The sequence below is a fragment of the Hylobates moloch genome, unplaced genomic scaffold (genome assembly GCF_009828535.3).
Source record: "Hylobates moloch isolate HMO894 unplaced genomic scaffold, HMol_V3 SCAFFOLD_13, whole genome shotgun sequence".
In the NCBI taxonomy this organism is placed as follows: Eukaryota; Metazoa; Chordata; class Mammalia; order Primates; family Hylobatidae; genus Hylobates; species Hylobates moloch.
The window spans coordinates 59837372-59855863 of NW_026652288.1; the positions used below are offsets into that span (position 1 = coordinate 59837372).

At 39.2% G+C, this 18492-nt stretch overlaps 1 protein-coding gene across 5 annotated transcripts in view; it reads left to right on the forward strand.

The window, feature by feature from the left end:
* Positions 1–18492, forward strand: part of ANO6 (anoctamin 6) — a 212106-nt gene that overhangs the window by 150717 nt on the left and 42897 nt on the right. For all 5 annotated transcript variants that reach the window (XM_058426498.1, XM_058426500.1, XM_032173773.2 and 2 more), the window contains 3 exons: positions 2900–3005; positions 7236–7296; positions 17338–17480. In XM_058426498.1, the coding sequence (XP_058282481.1) occupies positions 2900–3005; positions 7236–7296; positions 17338–17480 (310 nt within the window). The remainder of the gene's footprint in view (positions 1–2899; positions 3006–7235; positions 7297–17337; positions 17481–18492) is intronic.

The following is an 18492-nucleotide window of genomic DNA, read 5'->3' on the forward strand; positions in this document are numbered from 1 at the left end:
TCTAATAAATGCAATATCTGGGTGTCCTCAGGGACAGTTTTACCAACTGCTTTTTCCTCTCTGTGTTAGGACCGTACTTTTCCATTTCTTGGTGTATCTTGTAATTTTACATTGAAAACTGGGCATTTTAAGTATTATAATGTAGCAAATCTGGAAATCAGATATTTTCCCTCTTCAGGGTTTGTTGTTGCTTCTGTTTATTATTATCACTGCTACTGCTGCTTCCCTTTGTTTACTTTCCTGAACTACTTGTCTTTGTCATGTGTGACCACTGAAGTCTATGTTCAATAAGTCTTGTTGTTAGCTAATGATTGGATTAGCTGGTGACTGCATTAAATGCCTAGTACCAGTAATTTTCATTTCTCTGCCTTTGCCTCATCTCATGGCTGTGTGTGAGTGGGTATTGAAGAAATGTGTTTAACGCTCCAGCAGGTAGTTTTCAGCTCTTCCTTAGCTTTTCCTTCTTGCCAGTGCAGAACCTCAAAGTCAGCCAGAGGTAAGGGATTAAGGTTTTCTCATGTCTTTCTTGGCCCTGTGCACTGTCCTACACATGTGCATGGCCCTCTGCAATCTCAGGAATATGTTGGAGGTTTTTAGAGCCCCCTGTGCACATTTCATTTCCTAATTTTTCCTTTTAAGTTCTTTGGTTGACCTCTTGTTAACCTCTACTGGTATCACTGCCTCAAGCAGCTACAATGTAAAATAATTCTTGCCAATTGCTTTCAACAGACACTTTGGTGATAGTGCTGTTCACAGTATGAGCTCTGAGTATGAGGTTTAAAAAGAATGACAAATCCTGCGCATGGAGCTTTTTAGGGGAGCTGGTAGTCAGGTCAAGTAGTAAGACTTCTCTGAGGATGGGGTTTTTGGGGTAGCTTTAGACTACTTCTTCCCCTTCAGTGGCTGCTAGGCTGCTATTTTTCACAGCTTCTATAGTTACAAGGCTGTTGGTTTTTAAGGCTACCACGAAGCTAGGGAGATGGGGTTGGGAATCAGTCAGGTTAACAGGCGTCATCATTCTTATAGAGATTTAGCCAGTTTTCTTCAAATAAATGCTCCTCAGATGACATCAAGCACTTGGTTAATTTCCAGAATTCTGCGAAGGCTGATTTTGACAATTTTTGCCAGTGTTCTCATTGCTTTTATGGAGGGAGAGGGTTTTCCAAGATCTTTACTCAGCTATTCTAGGAAAGCTTCCCATTCCTATTTGTTTTTCCTTAGTTATTTGTAAGACCACCTAACTGCACAGCTCCAGTCCTAGTTACATACAAGCCTAGCCTATCTGAATGGCTTCTCCTAGAGGGAGCAGCATGCAATGTTACTTGGAGGTTTTTTTTTTTGGTATTAATTTGTGGGAGTCCTTTAAATACTCTGACAAATAATCCTGTCATTTTTATGTCTGCAAAACTTTTACCAATTTGTGGCTTATATTTTTCTCCCTTTAATGTTATTTTTTAATGACATTCTTTTAAAATATCTTGAATGTATCAATATTTTTCTTTGTGGTTTATGCTTTTGGGTTTCTTGTTTATACATCTCCTTACTCTGAGGTTATCTACATTTTTTTTTTCTAGTAAGTTGGTACGTTGGCATTCTCATTTTCTACCTGGAATTGATGTATATAGAATATGATTACGGGTTCAATTTTATGTTTGTTCATATGGATATCCTGTTGTACCAGATCCGTTTTATTGAAATGTCAGTTCTCACTTTACTAATTTGCTTGGCCAGCTCTGGTATAAATCAGTTTTTATATAGGCAAGACGTCTGTTTCTGACCTCTTTATTTTCTTCTGTTGGTCAGTTTTTCTTAACCTCTCCCATAATGCCTTTGTCTTCAGAAGTATTTTGACTGTTCTGAGCCTTTGCTTTTCCACTGAATTTATAGCTTAAATGGGCGATAACTAATATCTTTAAATATTGATTATTACAAATTGTGAATATGATAGTGTAGGCCTTCTTTACTGCATTTCAGAAAAATTCTATTTTCTCCCTATAAATCTTAACATATTTTGAATTAGATTTATTCCTGAACAGTTTATATTTTTTACACTATTGAAATGGTATTTTTTAAGAATTATTTCCTAATGATTACAGGTGTATGGGGACATAATTCCTTTTTGTGTCCCTGAGTGTATTTTGCTATTGATTTTGCATCCAGCAAACTTTACTCAACTTATTTTTGGTTTGTTTTGTTTTTTAAGACAGAGTCTCACTCTGTCACCCAGGCTGGAGTGCAGTGGCATGATCTCAGTTCACTGCAACCTCAACCTCCTGGGTTTGAGCAATTCTCCTGCCTCAGCCTCTTGAGTAGGTGGGATTACAGGCATGCACCACCATGCTCTGCTAATTTTTGTATTTTTAGTAGAGAGAGGGTTTCGCCATGTTGGCCAGGCTGGTCTTGAACTCATGACCTCAGGTGATTCACCCACCTCGGCCTCCCAAAGTGCTGGGATTACAGGCATGAGCCACTGCACCTGGACTTTACTCAACTTATTAATTCTAATAATTTATCTTTAGGGTCTATTAAGTCATCTATATAGATAATCATGTAATCTGTTAGTAATAACAGTTCTCTTTCTTCCTGGCCTATCCTTGTGGCTTGTTTTACTTGACATACAACGCCGGCAGAGACCTCCAGCTGAAAAGAAACAGTGATAGCAGAATCTTTTGCTTTATTCCTGACCTAAAGGAAATACTTTCAGCATTTTACCATTTAGTATGATTTTTAATGAGTTTTATGTAACAAACCTTTATCAGGTTAATGAAGTTCACTTCTGTTTCTAGTTTTACAAGATCGGTTTAGTTTTGTTTCTTATTGTGAATAGATATTAGATTTTACCATGCTGCTTTAAATTGATTAAATTTTTTTTAATTAAGTTTTATTTCTCTCTTTTTAGCAAAGAAGTTTGTCATCCTGATATTGGTGGCAAGATCATAATGTGTCCTCAGTGTGATAGGCTTTGTCCATTCTGGAAACTCAATATTACTTGCGAGTCCTCAAAGGTATTTATTCCCAATATTTACACCTAATGAAAGATTTCTTTTCTAATGCTGATTTAGATAAAACATAGTATTGTATCTTTTTTCCTCTGAGGAATTCAGATATTTTTCAACTAACCTTTCAAACATTCTGGACATTAATATACAATGCTTTATTCCTCTTTTACAAATAATAAAATTGTGATTTAAGACCTTAGATAAAATCTCATAGAGTGTCAGTGAGATAATAGTGGAATCTAAACTATTTGAGTATTTCAAGTAACCAAAGCAGAAATCTCAAACCCATTTTATCTTATACATACTTTTTAATAGATTCACTACAGGTTGAGTATTCATTATCTGAAATGCTTGAGATCCAAGGTATTTTGAATTTTGGATTTTGGAATATTTGCCTTAGACTTACGGGTTGAGCATCCCTAATCCAAAAATCCAAAATCTGAAATGCTGCCTTGAGCATTTCCTCTGAACATTATGTCAGTACTCAAAAAACTTTGGATTTGGGATACTCAACCTGTGTAAGTATTTTCCTTAATTCAAGTAAGTGGAAACCTGAATCTGTACTTCTGTTTTCCCCCTTTCAACATGTGCCAAAACTATGCTTAGATTGTAAAGACCCTGATGGTCAGATTTAGACTGTCTGTGTAACTATGCATGAGAAGGGTTTCATATGTGATGAAAAAGGTATTTGTCTTAAAACATTGCCAGAAAACACATCTAGCTCTCCTTATACATGCAAATGGTCCTGAGCTTTATGACTTCTTAAAATTTGGGAGGTTTCGGACGAGCATGAAGAATGGAGGGAGCTTACTGAAAGCAGGCTGGAAACTCTGGACAGATAGAAAGATGGTCAGCTTACTTCAGAGCATTTTCCTTACAATCCTGACCCACGCTTTCCTCCGATGATCTTCTCTCTATCCCCTTGTTCCACCATGAGAGTTTAGGAATCATTAGTGTCCCTAGAACATTGTGGCCTACTCCATGTAAGTCAGATTTTAATGGAATGTATTGCTGTTATACTGATGCCACTTTCTAGATCATACTTTGCATAGTTCTTATACTTACCACTTTTGACATATACAACAACCCTATGAGATAGGCAGAACAGGTATTATCTCCATTTTTACAGCGTAAAATACTGGCGATCTGGGAGATCAAATAACCTGCCCAAAGTCACCCACCTAGTAACTGGCAAAGTCAGAAATTTATAAGAAATCTGCATTTCTCGTCATTACCATATTCTTTGCCAGCTGACATTGCAGGCACTTTACTCAGATCCAGCTCTGTTTGAGAAATTGTTTCACTACTTAGTTAAGCTGATTGCAGGGTGTTGTCAACAGATGGATTTTTACACTTAATTTAGAAATTAAGCCCCCTCTCCCAAACCAACACAAACTCTAGACTATAAATATCTGTTGTAGATCACATAGAGTAAAAGCCTTGAAGCTAGTAAGAGGGAAGCTGCTTCCAGTGATGCTGACTCAGAGGCTAAAGGACACTAGTTAGCTGTATCCTGAAGCACTGGCTTTAAGGCAGATGCCAACAGTAACACCAGAGGCAGATTGTCATCTACAAAGATGCAAGTGGAAGTTTCATTTTCCTTAAGAAGTTCTCTCCTTCACACTTCCCACACCCACCTCTTCTTCTTTCTTCTGCTCCACCTACCCTCCTTAAGCACATGACTTTCAAATATACCCCTGTGTGCATTTTTTTTGTTTTGAAAAAATAAAAATTGAATCTTTAATTCTATTCCAGTTTCCTGAAGAATCCCTTGAGTCTTGTTGGGATGATTTTCAAAAAGAAGGAAACTTTTATGTTTATAAAAGAGTATGCATAAGAGGACTAAATGGAAAAAAAAAAGGTTGAAAAAGAAAAAGCACTTTTTCTGGCTTTTCTGTTTGTGAATTATTTTTTCCTTCATACATTTATTTATGTATTCATTTATATATCTTTCTTTTGGAAAGAGTACTAATTTACAGATATGCTTACCTTTTAGCAAATTAAAAATAGAAATATGAAATTAGGAGACAATTATGCAAATAATAGGGATTCATACTGTTTCTGTGATTATTGAATAAGATTCTTAGCTTTCTAGCTGGCAGGATAAAAGGGAAGCATGGTAAGTTCTAATATTTTGTTCATAAAAACATATTTAGTTATAAAATTTTGACTTTGCTTCTTTCCAGGAAGAAAGCATAACAAATTGTCATTTTTTTCCCCCCAAAATTCTAGTTGGTTTCTCTGCTTAAAATCATCATGCCTACATATGCAGCTCTTTGTTTTCTTTCCTGCTCTATGTGACTAAAGCAGTATGCTGATTCAAACTGCTCTTAACACAGCTGTCTTGCCCTCTCTATGCCATCCTGCCTAGCAAGCTAAGCTAGGCTTCTTACCAAGTAAGCTCCTTGCTTCCTTTTTCCCTTACTTCCTGCTTCCACATAGTTCATGGAACACAGAGCAAAGAAGTCAGCCATCTTATTCTTTCTCAAGGGTCCAGGATTCTCACACATGTGGCAAGAATACGAACTTCATCCAGGCCTAACTCCCTCTCATAAGAGTGCTAGGCCTGTCCGTCACCTTGAGCAAGGCAGCTGGAGTGATCTTGACATTGGCAGTACACTTGCTCTTTCGTAATGCTCCCATTTTTCCCTCTAGTGCTGACAGATGTGTTTCCATTGACGTTTTCTCAAAAGAGTAGAGCTAAGAATTCACAGGTGGGATTTTCTTTTTGGAGTAGGTGGGCAGAAGCGTCAAGGCAAGTAGAGTGTTGTCAAATACTTAGAAGATTGCATTGATTCCTAAAATGGAAGTGGCATTGGACAGAATCTTCAATAATAGTATTACAACATGCAGAACTGTTTTTATGAGACCTTTCTTATAATTTTACAATAAAGGATAAGGCATAATATTAAAAGTTAATTTGGAGAAGACGGTTCCATAAGAGTCAAAGGTAAAAGATTTGAAATATGTGGTCTTCTGGAATCCCTGGATAAGAGGAGTAGGTGGAAAGGATTGTTCCCCAGAGCAGGCATGCATTTATTCTGTCTTCCTTGAGGTGTTTTAGAAGAATAATTGGATGACAGACAATTTAGGATTATGCTTGCTTTCTCATCACAATCAATGTGGATGATTGAGGGGGCCTTGAAAATCAGATGGATGAGAATGTCGCTATTCTTTTATGAAAATAACTGATGTTTTTACATAGATGAAGGTTTATCCACTTTACATGAGTATAAAGAGCAACCCAAAAAATCACCTAAAGCAAAGTAGACTTTTCTACTTCGAAGCAGCTTTGAATTTTCTTTTAACATTTGAAAAGGTTTTTTTTTTTTTTTTTTTTTTTTTTTACCTATAGCTTTTCTACCCAGTCCCTGTCCTTTTATATTATCTGTCATAAAGTAGATATGCGTGTCACTTTTTCCATTATCTTTATAGTATTTTTTTAGGAAATGTAAAAATGCTCACTAATGAAAAATTAGTAACGAATTAAAATATTTTCCAGGAACTCATAGAGGGAGATAGGCTGCTTATATACTAGCAAAGGGATAAAACTTCGCAGAACTAGTGAATAAAGCCTTATTTGGCCAGATATGTTATTTATCATTCATGATCATTGTATTCATTGTAATGTTGGCAAAAGCACCTGTGCATCCTTTATTCCAATAGAAGCATCTGTCAGTGATGGTAGAAAAGCCAACATTGGGTTTAAGAAAACAGAGCTCTCCTGGAGGAGAGCCACTTGGAGATAAACCTCAGCTTTGTACGTCTCTTAACAGGAAAAACAGGAATTCTGAAACTTACCCTCTGACCAGGGTGGGATGATGATAAAATGTAAATCATAAATCTAAAAGTTGCTTAGGGATCATTGTATTCGTAGAGCCATACTGCTTCCTCAAATCCATTATGACAGCTCATAAGAGGCTGTTATTCAAGCCCAATGGAGGCTTTAAACTCAGTGGAATTCTAGGAACTATACCTATTTCCTTATTGGGATATGCAAAGTTTCACTGGAAGATACACTGGTTAATACAGCAAAGACTGTTTTTAAAAGAATCAAATTTTATCTATAAGTATGTAGTAGATACATTGAATGGTGTATGATCATAGATGATTGTTAAACTAGGCATCACCTTTGAAAAGAACTTCAAGACTGTAGAATAGACAAAGCATTTCATATTTACTGAATCCTAATAAGTGGAGGATATGACTCATTTATATGTCATCTATATTTTCCAGAAATTGTGCATCTTTGACAGTTTTGGAACCCTGGTCTTTGCAGTATTTATGGGAGTATGGGGTAAGTTTTTTTTTTTTTTTAATGCACTCAATTTGATAGTATTATACAGCTTTATGTAGGCTATCAAAATAACCCACTTCTAGGATCTTGTGTTGCCCAGGCTTCAACTCCCCTAGAATTCCATTTATAACTGAGGACATTGTATCAGTTAGCTTTTACTATATTAAAATCTGCATCAAAATATAGTGGCTTAAAACAACAAACTTTATTTCTCATATTTATTATTTCTCATCATTCTCTGGGTCAGCTGAGAGGTTCTTCAGGCATGGATTGGCTCAGCTGACTCTCTAGTAAGCTGGCAGCTCCACTGGGGATAGATGATCTTGCAACTAGAAATCTGGTTTGGTCTGTGGGGCTCGGCTGGGAAGCCTTCTCTGCTCCACACGGCGTCTCATCTTCAAGTAGGCTAGCCCAGGATTCTTGGTTTCGGGGTTCCAAAGAGAAGAGAGGACAAGCTTCGGTGCATATGCATTTTTAAGCCTATTGTTGCATCGAGTTAGCTAATGTCCCATCAGCCAAAGTAAGTCATATGGCCAAACCAGCATCAATGTGGGGTGGTGGGAGTGTACTACCCAGTGGCTTGAATGTAGGAGGCATGATTTGTTGGAAGCCATTATTGCAACAGCCCCCACAGTGTGATACAACCTAACTTTTATGGGGGTGGAGGTCAGGAGGAAGCAGCAACACAGTGATTATGGGTGAGCTTTCTTCCTCATACACTTCTATGTGAGCGGATATTTAATGAGTATCTGCTACTCGTATAATAACAACAAACTCGACTTACTAACTAGAACAGATATAATTCTACAGGATCTAATTCCTATATGGGAACTTTAACACTGTATATTATTTACTTTGGGATAGAATCATTAATACAATGAGGCAATTATCATTTTTTTTAAATGCAACTTTAAATGTTTAATTGATCTGAATGTTCTAACATAGAAGAAAAATTTCCATTTTCTAAATTAGATGCATTTCCAATTTCATTATGTAAGTATGAGGAACAACAGAATTCAGGTTATAGGAAGGCAGAGGAAAAAACTGAACCAAGTTACTTATTCTTTAAAGGACAACACGTCAACATATGTAACTCACAGACTCAGTTATTTACAGTGTCCTCAGCAGTATTTCTGTTTGGTAGTGCTTGTGCCTATGAAGAATTACCAAATGGATCACAGAACAGACAATCCAATTATTTTGCTCACTTTTTAGAGATATTTGTTGCCGCTCCACGGATAAAGTGCACTGTGAGGTGGCCAAACATCCCAGTTACATTGGCATTCAGCCATTTAGCATGTTTTGGCTGGAGACCAAACTCTGGCTAATATTTGACACATAGAAGAATAAAGATTGAATGTATATATTAAGATCCTCTGTGCTCCTCCGTTGTAATACACCTTTCTCCGCCCCCCCCTTCCGTCCAGTAAGAGCTTAGGTGCTGAACACATGGGTCAGCATTTTAACTATTAACTGTACTCTCAGCGTTGAATCATAATGTATAACATTCTAACACATCTACTAAACTGCATAAACTAATGGATGCTGATAGCCCCAATTAAAGAAGACATTTGAAATGAAGCAAAAAATGTTAATTTTGACACTAGAAAGACAAGCCTCAAATTTCCTAGCTAACCTTCCCTTCTCTGATCATTAACTACACCATGGTTATAGAACTGACTTACACATTAGCTGCTGATTTTATTTTATATGATTTTAGAATGCAGAAAGTATTTCAGCACTGCCTATAGCATCGTATGTATATTTTTAAGGATATGTATGATAAACTTTAAGTGCTTTGTGTGGCTTTCCTTATTACTTCTGCTTTGAGAACTACTGCTGTAAACCACTTTACAGAAAGTCTGAAATTGCAGAACCAAACAGGCTACAGCCTTATGTGAAGTTATTCATATCACCACCATTATGTTCCTGCAGCATCTTTTTTGTGCCCAGATGCATATGGCACTTACTTTTCTGCTCCCTAGAAATTATGAAAGTTGAGAGTAGAAAACCTTTTGTAATCAATATAATATAAATCATATACTTAACTTAAAAATGTCCATCCTTTTAGGACAAGGCAGCCCACCTGCTCATACTGATTCATAGAGTCCTGAACACCAACCCATGGTTGAAGTAAAGGTTCTAAACACATCCTGCCCACTCCCTTCCTTGTTGCATCTTTCCTACTTACACCTGATTCTCCCTGGATCAGACTCTTGGCTGCATGACTGCAATGTTTAATTTTCACCTTGGAGGGGTGACTTCTAAACTAGGCCTACTTATTTCCAGAAAACCACCAGTCATCTGGCTAAGGACCTGGGGAATCAGGAACCCTAACTAGCTGCACTTGGGGATCAGAAAACAGCTGCTGTGACTGTTACTTTCAGACCTGTGCTGCTTCTGCTGGGTCCACACCAGCAAAATAATGCAGCTCCTGCTACCACCACCCTGACTCCATTCAGCCCAGTTTCTGACTTAAGTGACATACAGATGCTTCTGACAGGCATTTAAAAAAATCAGATCTGGAACCCTAGCTGCAAGAGAGTTTCTAGCCCTTGAATTAGGAAGTTGGAATAAACGGCTGGGTGTGGTGGTTCACGCCTGCAATCCCAGCACTGTGGGAGGCTGAGGCAGGTGGATCACTGAGGTCAGGAGTTTGAGACCAGCCTGGCCAACATGGGGAAACCTCACCTCTACTAAAATACAAAAATTAGCCAGGTGTGATGGTGCACACCTGTAATCCCAGCTGGAGACTGAGGCACAAGAATTGCTTGAATCCAGGAGGGAGAGTTTGCAGTGAGCCGAGATCACACTACTGCACTCCAGCCTGAGCAACAGAGTAAGACTCCATCTTAAAAAAAAAAAAAGTTGCAATAAAGGCTGAGGAAGTTCATCTAACTTCTCTGCCTCTGTGGGTTACAAGGCCTAAATGGTTTCAAGGCCTGTTAAAACATCCTAGACCTTCAGCAGCAAACTCTTACAGCAACCAGAACATTCCCATCTACCAGAGTGTGTCTTGTCCTTAGACAATGCAGGATATAACACCATAACACTTTACTGCTATGAAACCTTTGTATGTATATGGGCATCTTCTTCATCTGATGCATATTTTGTTTAGATATAATAATATCCTGATTAAGAGGAAGAGCTGTTATTGATCCCCAAGTTCCAGACAACCTTTCTCTTTTCTTATTATATGTTGATGTAAGAGTTTTAACTGTGTCTAATCAGCTAGCACCTCTGGATTGCCAGAGAACAGAAGTGTGTTGCTCCCTGCTGGAGTGCTATCAGTTGTCTTATTGCAGGGGGAGAGAGCAAAAGATACGGAACAGAAATTCCTGTCTGTGATCATGCACTGTCACCCCAGGACCTGGTGCCCTCAATCTGGGACACACAGCATTGTGAGTCAGCACTGATGTGGCCCAGGAGTACTCTAAAACACTGGGTGACTACTAGGTTAGCAGTGCCTTCCATAGACCCTGCGGAATCTGTGGCTGAGTGAAATAAGGAACTAAAACACTCACCCATTGCTGCAGCTCCCAGGGGTTTTCCTTCAAGGCTGAGGATTTGCTAACACCAGGCTATGTCTTGCTTGCATTGCAATCCTATCATTTCCCAGGCAGAACTGCTTCCTATAGTTCAGAATTTCGTAAACAGAAGCATTTTACCCAATATGTTCAAATTCAGGGAGGAGGGAAGAGGACATCCACTGTTCTTCCCTTATAGCACCGACTAGAGTTGCTTATGTTGCTCTTTGTGAGAAAAGTTAAGAATATTATCATGAATTATCTCCTGTTGATACTTTATAGATACTGAGATAGATACTAGATAGGTACTGAGTAAATGAGTGGCTATCACACTCCGATTTTAAAGATGAAGAAGATGACACTCAGGGAGATTAAGCCAATTACCTAAAGCCCCATAGACAGAAAGTGACAAGCAGAGAATAAGAGTTCTGCCAATAATTTGGCTATTATCAGTCTTTAGATTGATGACAAAATACAGTGTATATTAATGAAGTTGCAGCAAGCTTTGAGAAAGATGCAGAAATAATTTGTTTTTTACTGACATAATTGCATTATTTTGTTTGGTGCTGTGAAAAAAAATGAGAATGGGTTAGAAAATGTCAGTTTTGTCTCCTTGGTTCTACCTCATGTGACGCAGGTGCAGACCCTTCTTTCTATCGCAAAAATAAGAAACCACCAGTCTTCCAGCCTAATTTTAACAGGCTTATAAGTACCAGTTTTTCATTTATGCCTGTGTCAAAGTGCAACAAGATTTTAATGTGCTTAGTCACAACATCCTTTAAAAAATGGTTGTGCTGTTAGAGTATGTTTGCAGTCTGTGAGGTAGAAGAGTACACGTGATAATTCCTTCAGCATGTTGACCCTGGACTCCTCCCCACAGTCAAGGTGCTAAAGCTTGATCTCACCAGTAAACTGTCAATGCTTCATGGTATATTCTCCATCTGGGGTTATCCTGGCCTCTTGCTAGGTACAGGAATACCTCAGAGATACTGTGGGTAAGGTTCCAGACCACCACAAGAAAGCGAATATCACAGTAAAGGGAGCCACACAAATTTTTGGTTTCTCAGTGCATGTAAAAGTTATGGTTATACTATACTATAGTCTAGTGAGTGTGCATAGCATTGTCAAAAAATGTACGCACCTTAATTAAAAAATACTTTATTACTACAAATGCTGCCAATCATCTGCGCCTTTAGAGAGTGTTAATCTTTTTGCTGGGAGAGGGTCTTGCCTCGGTGTTGATGGCTGCTGACTGATTAGGTAGGAGGATGGTTGCTGAAGGTTTAGGTAGTTATGCACATTTCTTAAAATAAGACAACAATGAAGTTTGCCACATCAGTGGACTCTTTTTTCACAAAAGAGTTCTCTAGCATGTGATACTGTGTGGTAGCATTTTACCCATAGGAGAACTTCTTTGAAAATTGGAGTCAGTCCTCTCAAACCCTGCTACAGCTTTATCAGCTAAGTTTGTGTAATATTCTAAATCCTTTGTTGTTATTTCAATAATGACAGCATCTTCACCAGGAGTAGATTCCATCTCAAGAAACCACTTTCTTTGCAGATCCATAGAAAGCAACTTCTCATTCCTTCAAGTTTGATCATGAGACTACAGCAGTTCAGTCACATCTTCAGGCTCCACTTCTAGTTCCTCTTGCTCTTTCTACCACATCTGCAGTGACTTCCTCCACTGAAGTCTTGAACTTCTCAAAGTCATCCATGAGGGTTAGAATCAACTTCTAAACTCCTGTTAATGTTGATATCTTCACCTCCTCCCATGAATTGTTAATGCTCTTAATGGCATCTAGAATGGTGAATCTTTTCCAGAAGATTTCTGTTTATTTTGCCAATATCTAGCCAAATAATTACTGTCTATGGCAGCTGTAGCCTTACTAAATGTATTTCTTAAGTAATAAAATGTAAGAGTTGAAATGACTCCTTGATCTATGGGCTACACAATGGATGTTGTGTTCATAGCCATGAAAACAATATTAATCTCTGTACATCTCCATCAGAGTTCTTGGGTGAATGGACGCATTGCCGATGAGCCGTAATTTTTTTAAAAGAGTAATTTTTTATGAACAATGGGCTTAAAATAATTCAACACACCATGTTATAAACAGACGTGCTTGTCATCTAGGCTCTATTGTTCCATTTAGAGTACAGGCAGAGTAGATTTCACATAATTCTTAAAGGCCCTAGGGTTTTTGGAATGATCTATGAGCACTGGCTTCAATGTGTGGTCACCAGCTGCATTAGCCCCTAAAAAGAGAGTGAGCCTGTCCTTAGAAGTTCTGAAGCCAGGCGTTGACTTCTCCTCTCTAGCTGTGAAAGTCCCAGATGACATCTTCTTCCAATGGGAGGCATTTCATCTACCTTGAAAGTCTGTTATGTAGCTACCTTCATCAATGATCTTAGCTAGATCTTCTGGATAACTTGCTGCCAGTAAGCACTTGCTACTTCACCTTGCACTTCTATGCTATGGAGATGATTTCTTTCCTTAAACCTCATGAACCAACCTCTGCTAGCTTCAGACTTTTCTTCTGCAGCTTCCTCACCTCTCTCAGCCTTCATAGAATGAAAGAGGGTTCCGGCCTTGCTTTGAATTAGGCTTTGGTCTAAGGGAATATTGTGGCTGGTTTGGTCTTCTATCCAGATCATTAAAACTTTCTCCGTATCAGCAATAAGGTTGTTTCACTTTTTTATCATTTGTGTGTTCACTGAAGTAGTACTTTTCATATCCTTCAAGAACTTTTCCTTTGCACTCACAGCTTGGCAAACTGGCACAAGAGGCCTAGCTTTCGATATGCCTTCCTCACTAAACTTAATAATTTCTAGTTTTCATTTAAAGTGAGAGATGTGTGAGTCTTGCTTTCACTTGAACACCTTGAAGCCATTGTAGGGTTATTAGTTGGCCTAATTTCACTACTGTTGCATCTCAAAGAATAGAGAGGCCAGAAGAGAGGCAGAGAGATGAGGGAGCAGCCAGTCAGTGGAATGGTCAGAACACACACATTTGTTAATTTTGCTATCTTATATAGGTGTACTTCATGTTGCCCCAAAACAATTAACAATAGTAACATCAAAGATCACTTATCACAGACCACTATAAAAGATACAATAATAATGAAAAATTTGAAATGTGAGAGTTACTAAAATGTGACACAAAGTAGGTACATGTTGTTGGAAAAATGGCATTGATAGAGGCTCAACGTGGGGTTGCCACAAACCATCAATTTGTAAGAAGATAAAAACACTATCTGTAAAGCACGATAAATCAAGGTACATCTGTACAGGAGGTACTGAAGGCCCAAGTAGACTAGCATAGCAGGAAGTAAGGAGAGTGGGTGGTTATGTGTAGAGGTGAGCAGTTGGAGTCAGCTGGGACCTCTGAGTGGATTATTCCCCAGGTGGTGGGGAATCCTCCAGTTTCTGGGTGGTTTCCTTCAGTTTGTTCATTCAGTGCATTCATTTGTTATGTGCCTACTATGTCCTAGTGCTTCTGCTATGAACAAAACCAAATCCCTGCGCATGTGAAGGTGACATTCCAGTGGTTATGATAGACAGTAGACCTTGAAGCAGATACAGGTCAGGATGCATGAGTGCTATGTATTAATATTTTGAAGGGCAGAAGAAGGGTTGACAAAGGGAATAAAATGGGCCCTTTCTGAGAGAATGCACATGACCGCTGAATGATTTCATAATTATAGAGTGGGAGACAGAGCTGAGGGAGCTTCAGGGGCATATGCAATACTGGCACTAGGATTCTTGGTAGATTAAAATGTAGGGTCCTCTGTTGATGGAGATGTATGGGAGTTTATCAAGGAGATGCAGAACCTTAGGGGGCTTTGGTAAGTGGGTGGTGTATGTTATGCTGCTTCATATGCAGCCTAGGGAGGGTTGGCTCATGAGTGGCTGATTCCTCCCAACAGGGTCTCTTTGGGGAGTATCTGCCACCTGAGACCAGCATGGCTCAGCTGGGCAGCAAGACCAGCCAGTCACATGTCAGTCCACAAAAGGACATGGTGCCCTCTAGATTTCCATCCCATTGACAAAGAAGCCAATACTCATTTCATTTCCCCTTGGGCAGGTACAGAAGCACAAATGTCTGGGTTGTTTCTCAGTAGCCATCACCCTCTATATAAAACACTCAACAATTTGATCCTGATTCCAACATCCAGGTTATTTCTACTCTAACTTACTGGAAAAGTAGTAGTCAAAACACTGCTAGGAAGTGAGTGCTTTTAAACATGTTCAGTTGTCTTTGCCACTGGGAAGTGCTGGATTCTTGCTCCTTACAGGTGCATCCCAAGACTGCCTCCTGCATTTCAGGCTGCCTGCTGCAGGGTCTGCAGGATTTCATTCTGGCTCTCTTCACTCTCTACTTCAGTGAGTCTCCACCACCCTGACTGCGTATTAAACCTTAAAAACACAACACAACAAAAACAAAACAACTATGCTCAGGCCCCATTCCAGACCAAAAATCATAATTTACAGGGTGGTACCTGGGCTCAGTATTTTGTAAAAGCTCCCTGGTCCTTCTTACGTGCGGCCAGAGTGTGATTACTACCCTGCACCTCATTTAATGATCTTATTCTCTCATGGCCCCAATTGCCACTTAAAACAATGAAAATCCAGCTCAATCCGGATCTTCCTCCTACGTTGTAGACTTTTGCCTCTCTACTGGACATTTCTTCTTGAGTAGTCCACATACATTTCATCTGATCATAACCAAACCAGTTGTCTCCTCTTGCACACTTGACCTTCTTAACACACTTCCTATTTCCAAGGCATGCCACTAGAAGTTAGGATATTGCCTGAGCCAGAAACCTGTCTAGCATCCTTCTGTCATATCTACATCCATCTGTCATACCTGCGTCCATCCGTCTGCCTGCTCAACGTCCCTCAAGGATCCTGCTGCATCATGTACCTGCCAGCAGGTCTCCCTGCCCCTAGTCTCACTCTAGAATACCTTCAAAGTCTCCTCTATCTGTACGTTAAACTCTCTAAACTCCTTTCAAAGCACAGAAAACCCTTTGTGATGTGCCCCTGCAGAGCTCTTACCTGGCTGCCCCACCTCCATCACACCTTTCGCTTACTACCAGATTATTTGCAGTTTGGGGAAAGTACCTGGCCCTCTGGCCTCCGTGCCTTTGCATGTGCAGCTCCCTGGGAGCAGGTGGCCTTAGTGTTCCACCCACCACCACCTTCACCTGATCAGCTCCGAGGCATCTCAAGACTCATCACAGTGGTCCCCTCCTCTGGGATGGCCTTCCCTGAAACACCCAGTTAAATGTTCTGGTTCTGTGTGCCCAGAGCAACCTGTGCTTACCTTTATCATAGCCCTCTTAATAATCAACTATACCTGTCACTTCAAGGACAGTATAATTCCCATATGCCTAGGAGCTCCTTGAAGCAGGGACTGTGTCTTGTTTTCTCTTTATTCCCAGCTGATAGTAGACACTGAAAGAATGTTTGTAAATAGAAGAGTGGTGATTACAGAATTTCTTTATAGGAAGGACTTAGGGTTCGCAGTCTGATTAGAAGAAGGGCATAGGGTATTTACCCTGAAACTGCATTTTTTCAATTAACATTTAATGTTTTTATTTAGTATTTAAAGTTAAAAATTCTGAAAAATGATTCCTAAAAAATTATTTTAGTCATACTTTATATAAGATTGAGAAAAATACCAGTTTTCCGTATGAATGAATATTAATTTATTTGGGACATCCTAAAGTATTCCTCTTCTCCTGTAGGCCCTTAGGAAGGAAAGGAGAGTACAAGAATGAGGGTGCGTGGAAAAGCAGATGAAGGGTAGACCATGAGCTCCTTTGGAACTGTGATTATTATTTGTGTTTTAGTTGGCAATAAGGTGCTGGAACATACGCTTCAGTGTCAGACATACTCACATATCTTCTGACCATCACATTGCCATTCCCAGAATGTATAGTCTGTTTCATAATGTTGTAAATTACCAACATTTTCTTTAAAATCATGTTTTTCCCTTTTAAATAGTAGTATCTCCTATAATTTAGATTTGATTTGCCATATACAAAAGTATTATGGATGATATGGTTTGGCTCTGTGTCCCCACCCAAATCTCATGTCGAACTATAATCCCCAGGTGTCAGGGGAGGGGCCTGGTGGGAGGTGATTGGATCATGGGGGTGTATTTCCCCCATCCTGTTCTCATGATAGTGAGTGAGTTCTCATGAGATCTGATGATTTAAAGCTGTGGCACTTTCCTCCTTGCTCTCTCTCTCCTATTGCCATGTAAGACATGTTTTGCTTTCCCTTCGCCTTACACCATGATTTTAAGTTTCCTGAGGCCTCCCCAGCCATGCAGAACTGTGAGTCAATTAAACCTCTTTCCTTTATAAATTACCCAGTCCAGGTAGTTCTTTATAGCAGTGTGAAAACAGGCCAGTACAATGGATAATTAATATTATTCAGTACAGATTTCTGAAACATCAGTCATCATTGAAAATCCACACAAGCTGTTCTGTCTCTCTGTTAGTTACCTTGTTTTTGGAGTTTTGGAAGCGACGCCAGGCAGAACTTGAGTATGAATGGGATACTGTTGAGTTACAGCAGGAAGAACAAGCCCGACCAGAATATGAAGCACGATGTACTCACGTAGTGATAAATGAGATTACTCAGGTAAGCAGGGTCGTATTTAGGTGCAGTTTAATCTACTTACTGCTGTGGTTCTCCTCCTTGGCCGCACATTAGAATCACTTGGGGGAGCTTAAAAAATATTCATACCTGAGTTCCATCACTACATACTCTGGTACTTAGTAACCTGGGGGTATTCTGAGCACAGGGGTTTTTTAAAGCTCCTTTGGTGATTCTGATGTGCAGCCAAAGTGAAGAAGCATTGCTTAGAACAGTAGACACAGGAGATAAATGGGGTCCCTTCTTTCATAAAAACAGTAAAAATACAAAAAAAATAATTTTTACTGTGACATAGAGATATAAGGAAAGAGGCACTGGTTGTTATAGTTGATTCTCAATTTTTCACATATACTTTCATTATTCCTGCTCCTTATTCTTCCTAGACCAGCTGCCCCTTTATCTTGCAGTAAGCCTCAGTCACTGCCCCACTCTCTGGTCGGGATGTGCAGAAAGTGGTGTGGCCTTTATCCTAAAGTTGGAGAAAGGATGCAGGAAGAAGGAAAGTATTTTTTGAGGTCCAACTCTGTTAGGTACTGTGCTAGGTATTTTATGTCATTGGAAAGGTAGATTTGCTGCTTGCTACCACTGCTCCAAAAATAAAAAACTATATTCTGTCTGTATAAATATTCCAAAGTCCCTGAAAGATGATTTTTAAATCATCTGCATTCTTGCATCTTTCCATCAACACAGAAAACTTTGAGCTGATTGTACTTGCAGTCATCAGCATAAGAACAGTAGGTTCTGAATACGAATAGCTCCTGGAAAGAAAATGCTTTTACCAAGAATGTCTGAAAATGTTCCCAACTATAGGTTTTATAAATTGAATCACAGATTTACAAAATGTTGGCACTAAAAGGAACCAGAGGGAACAGTTCAACCTCTTCCTTTTACAAATGGGAAAAAACGAGGTTCAATTACCAGTAGAAAGTGACATCTGTCTTTCACAATGTAAAAGCTTCAAATAATCCCCATTATGAATAGTTCCTGCTGTTTACTA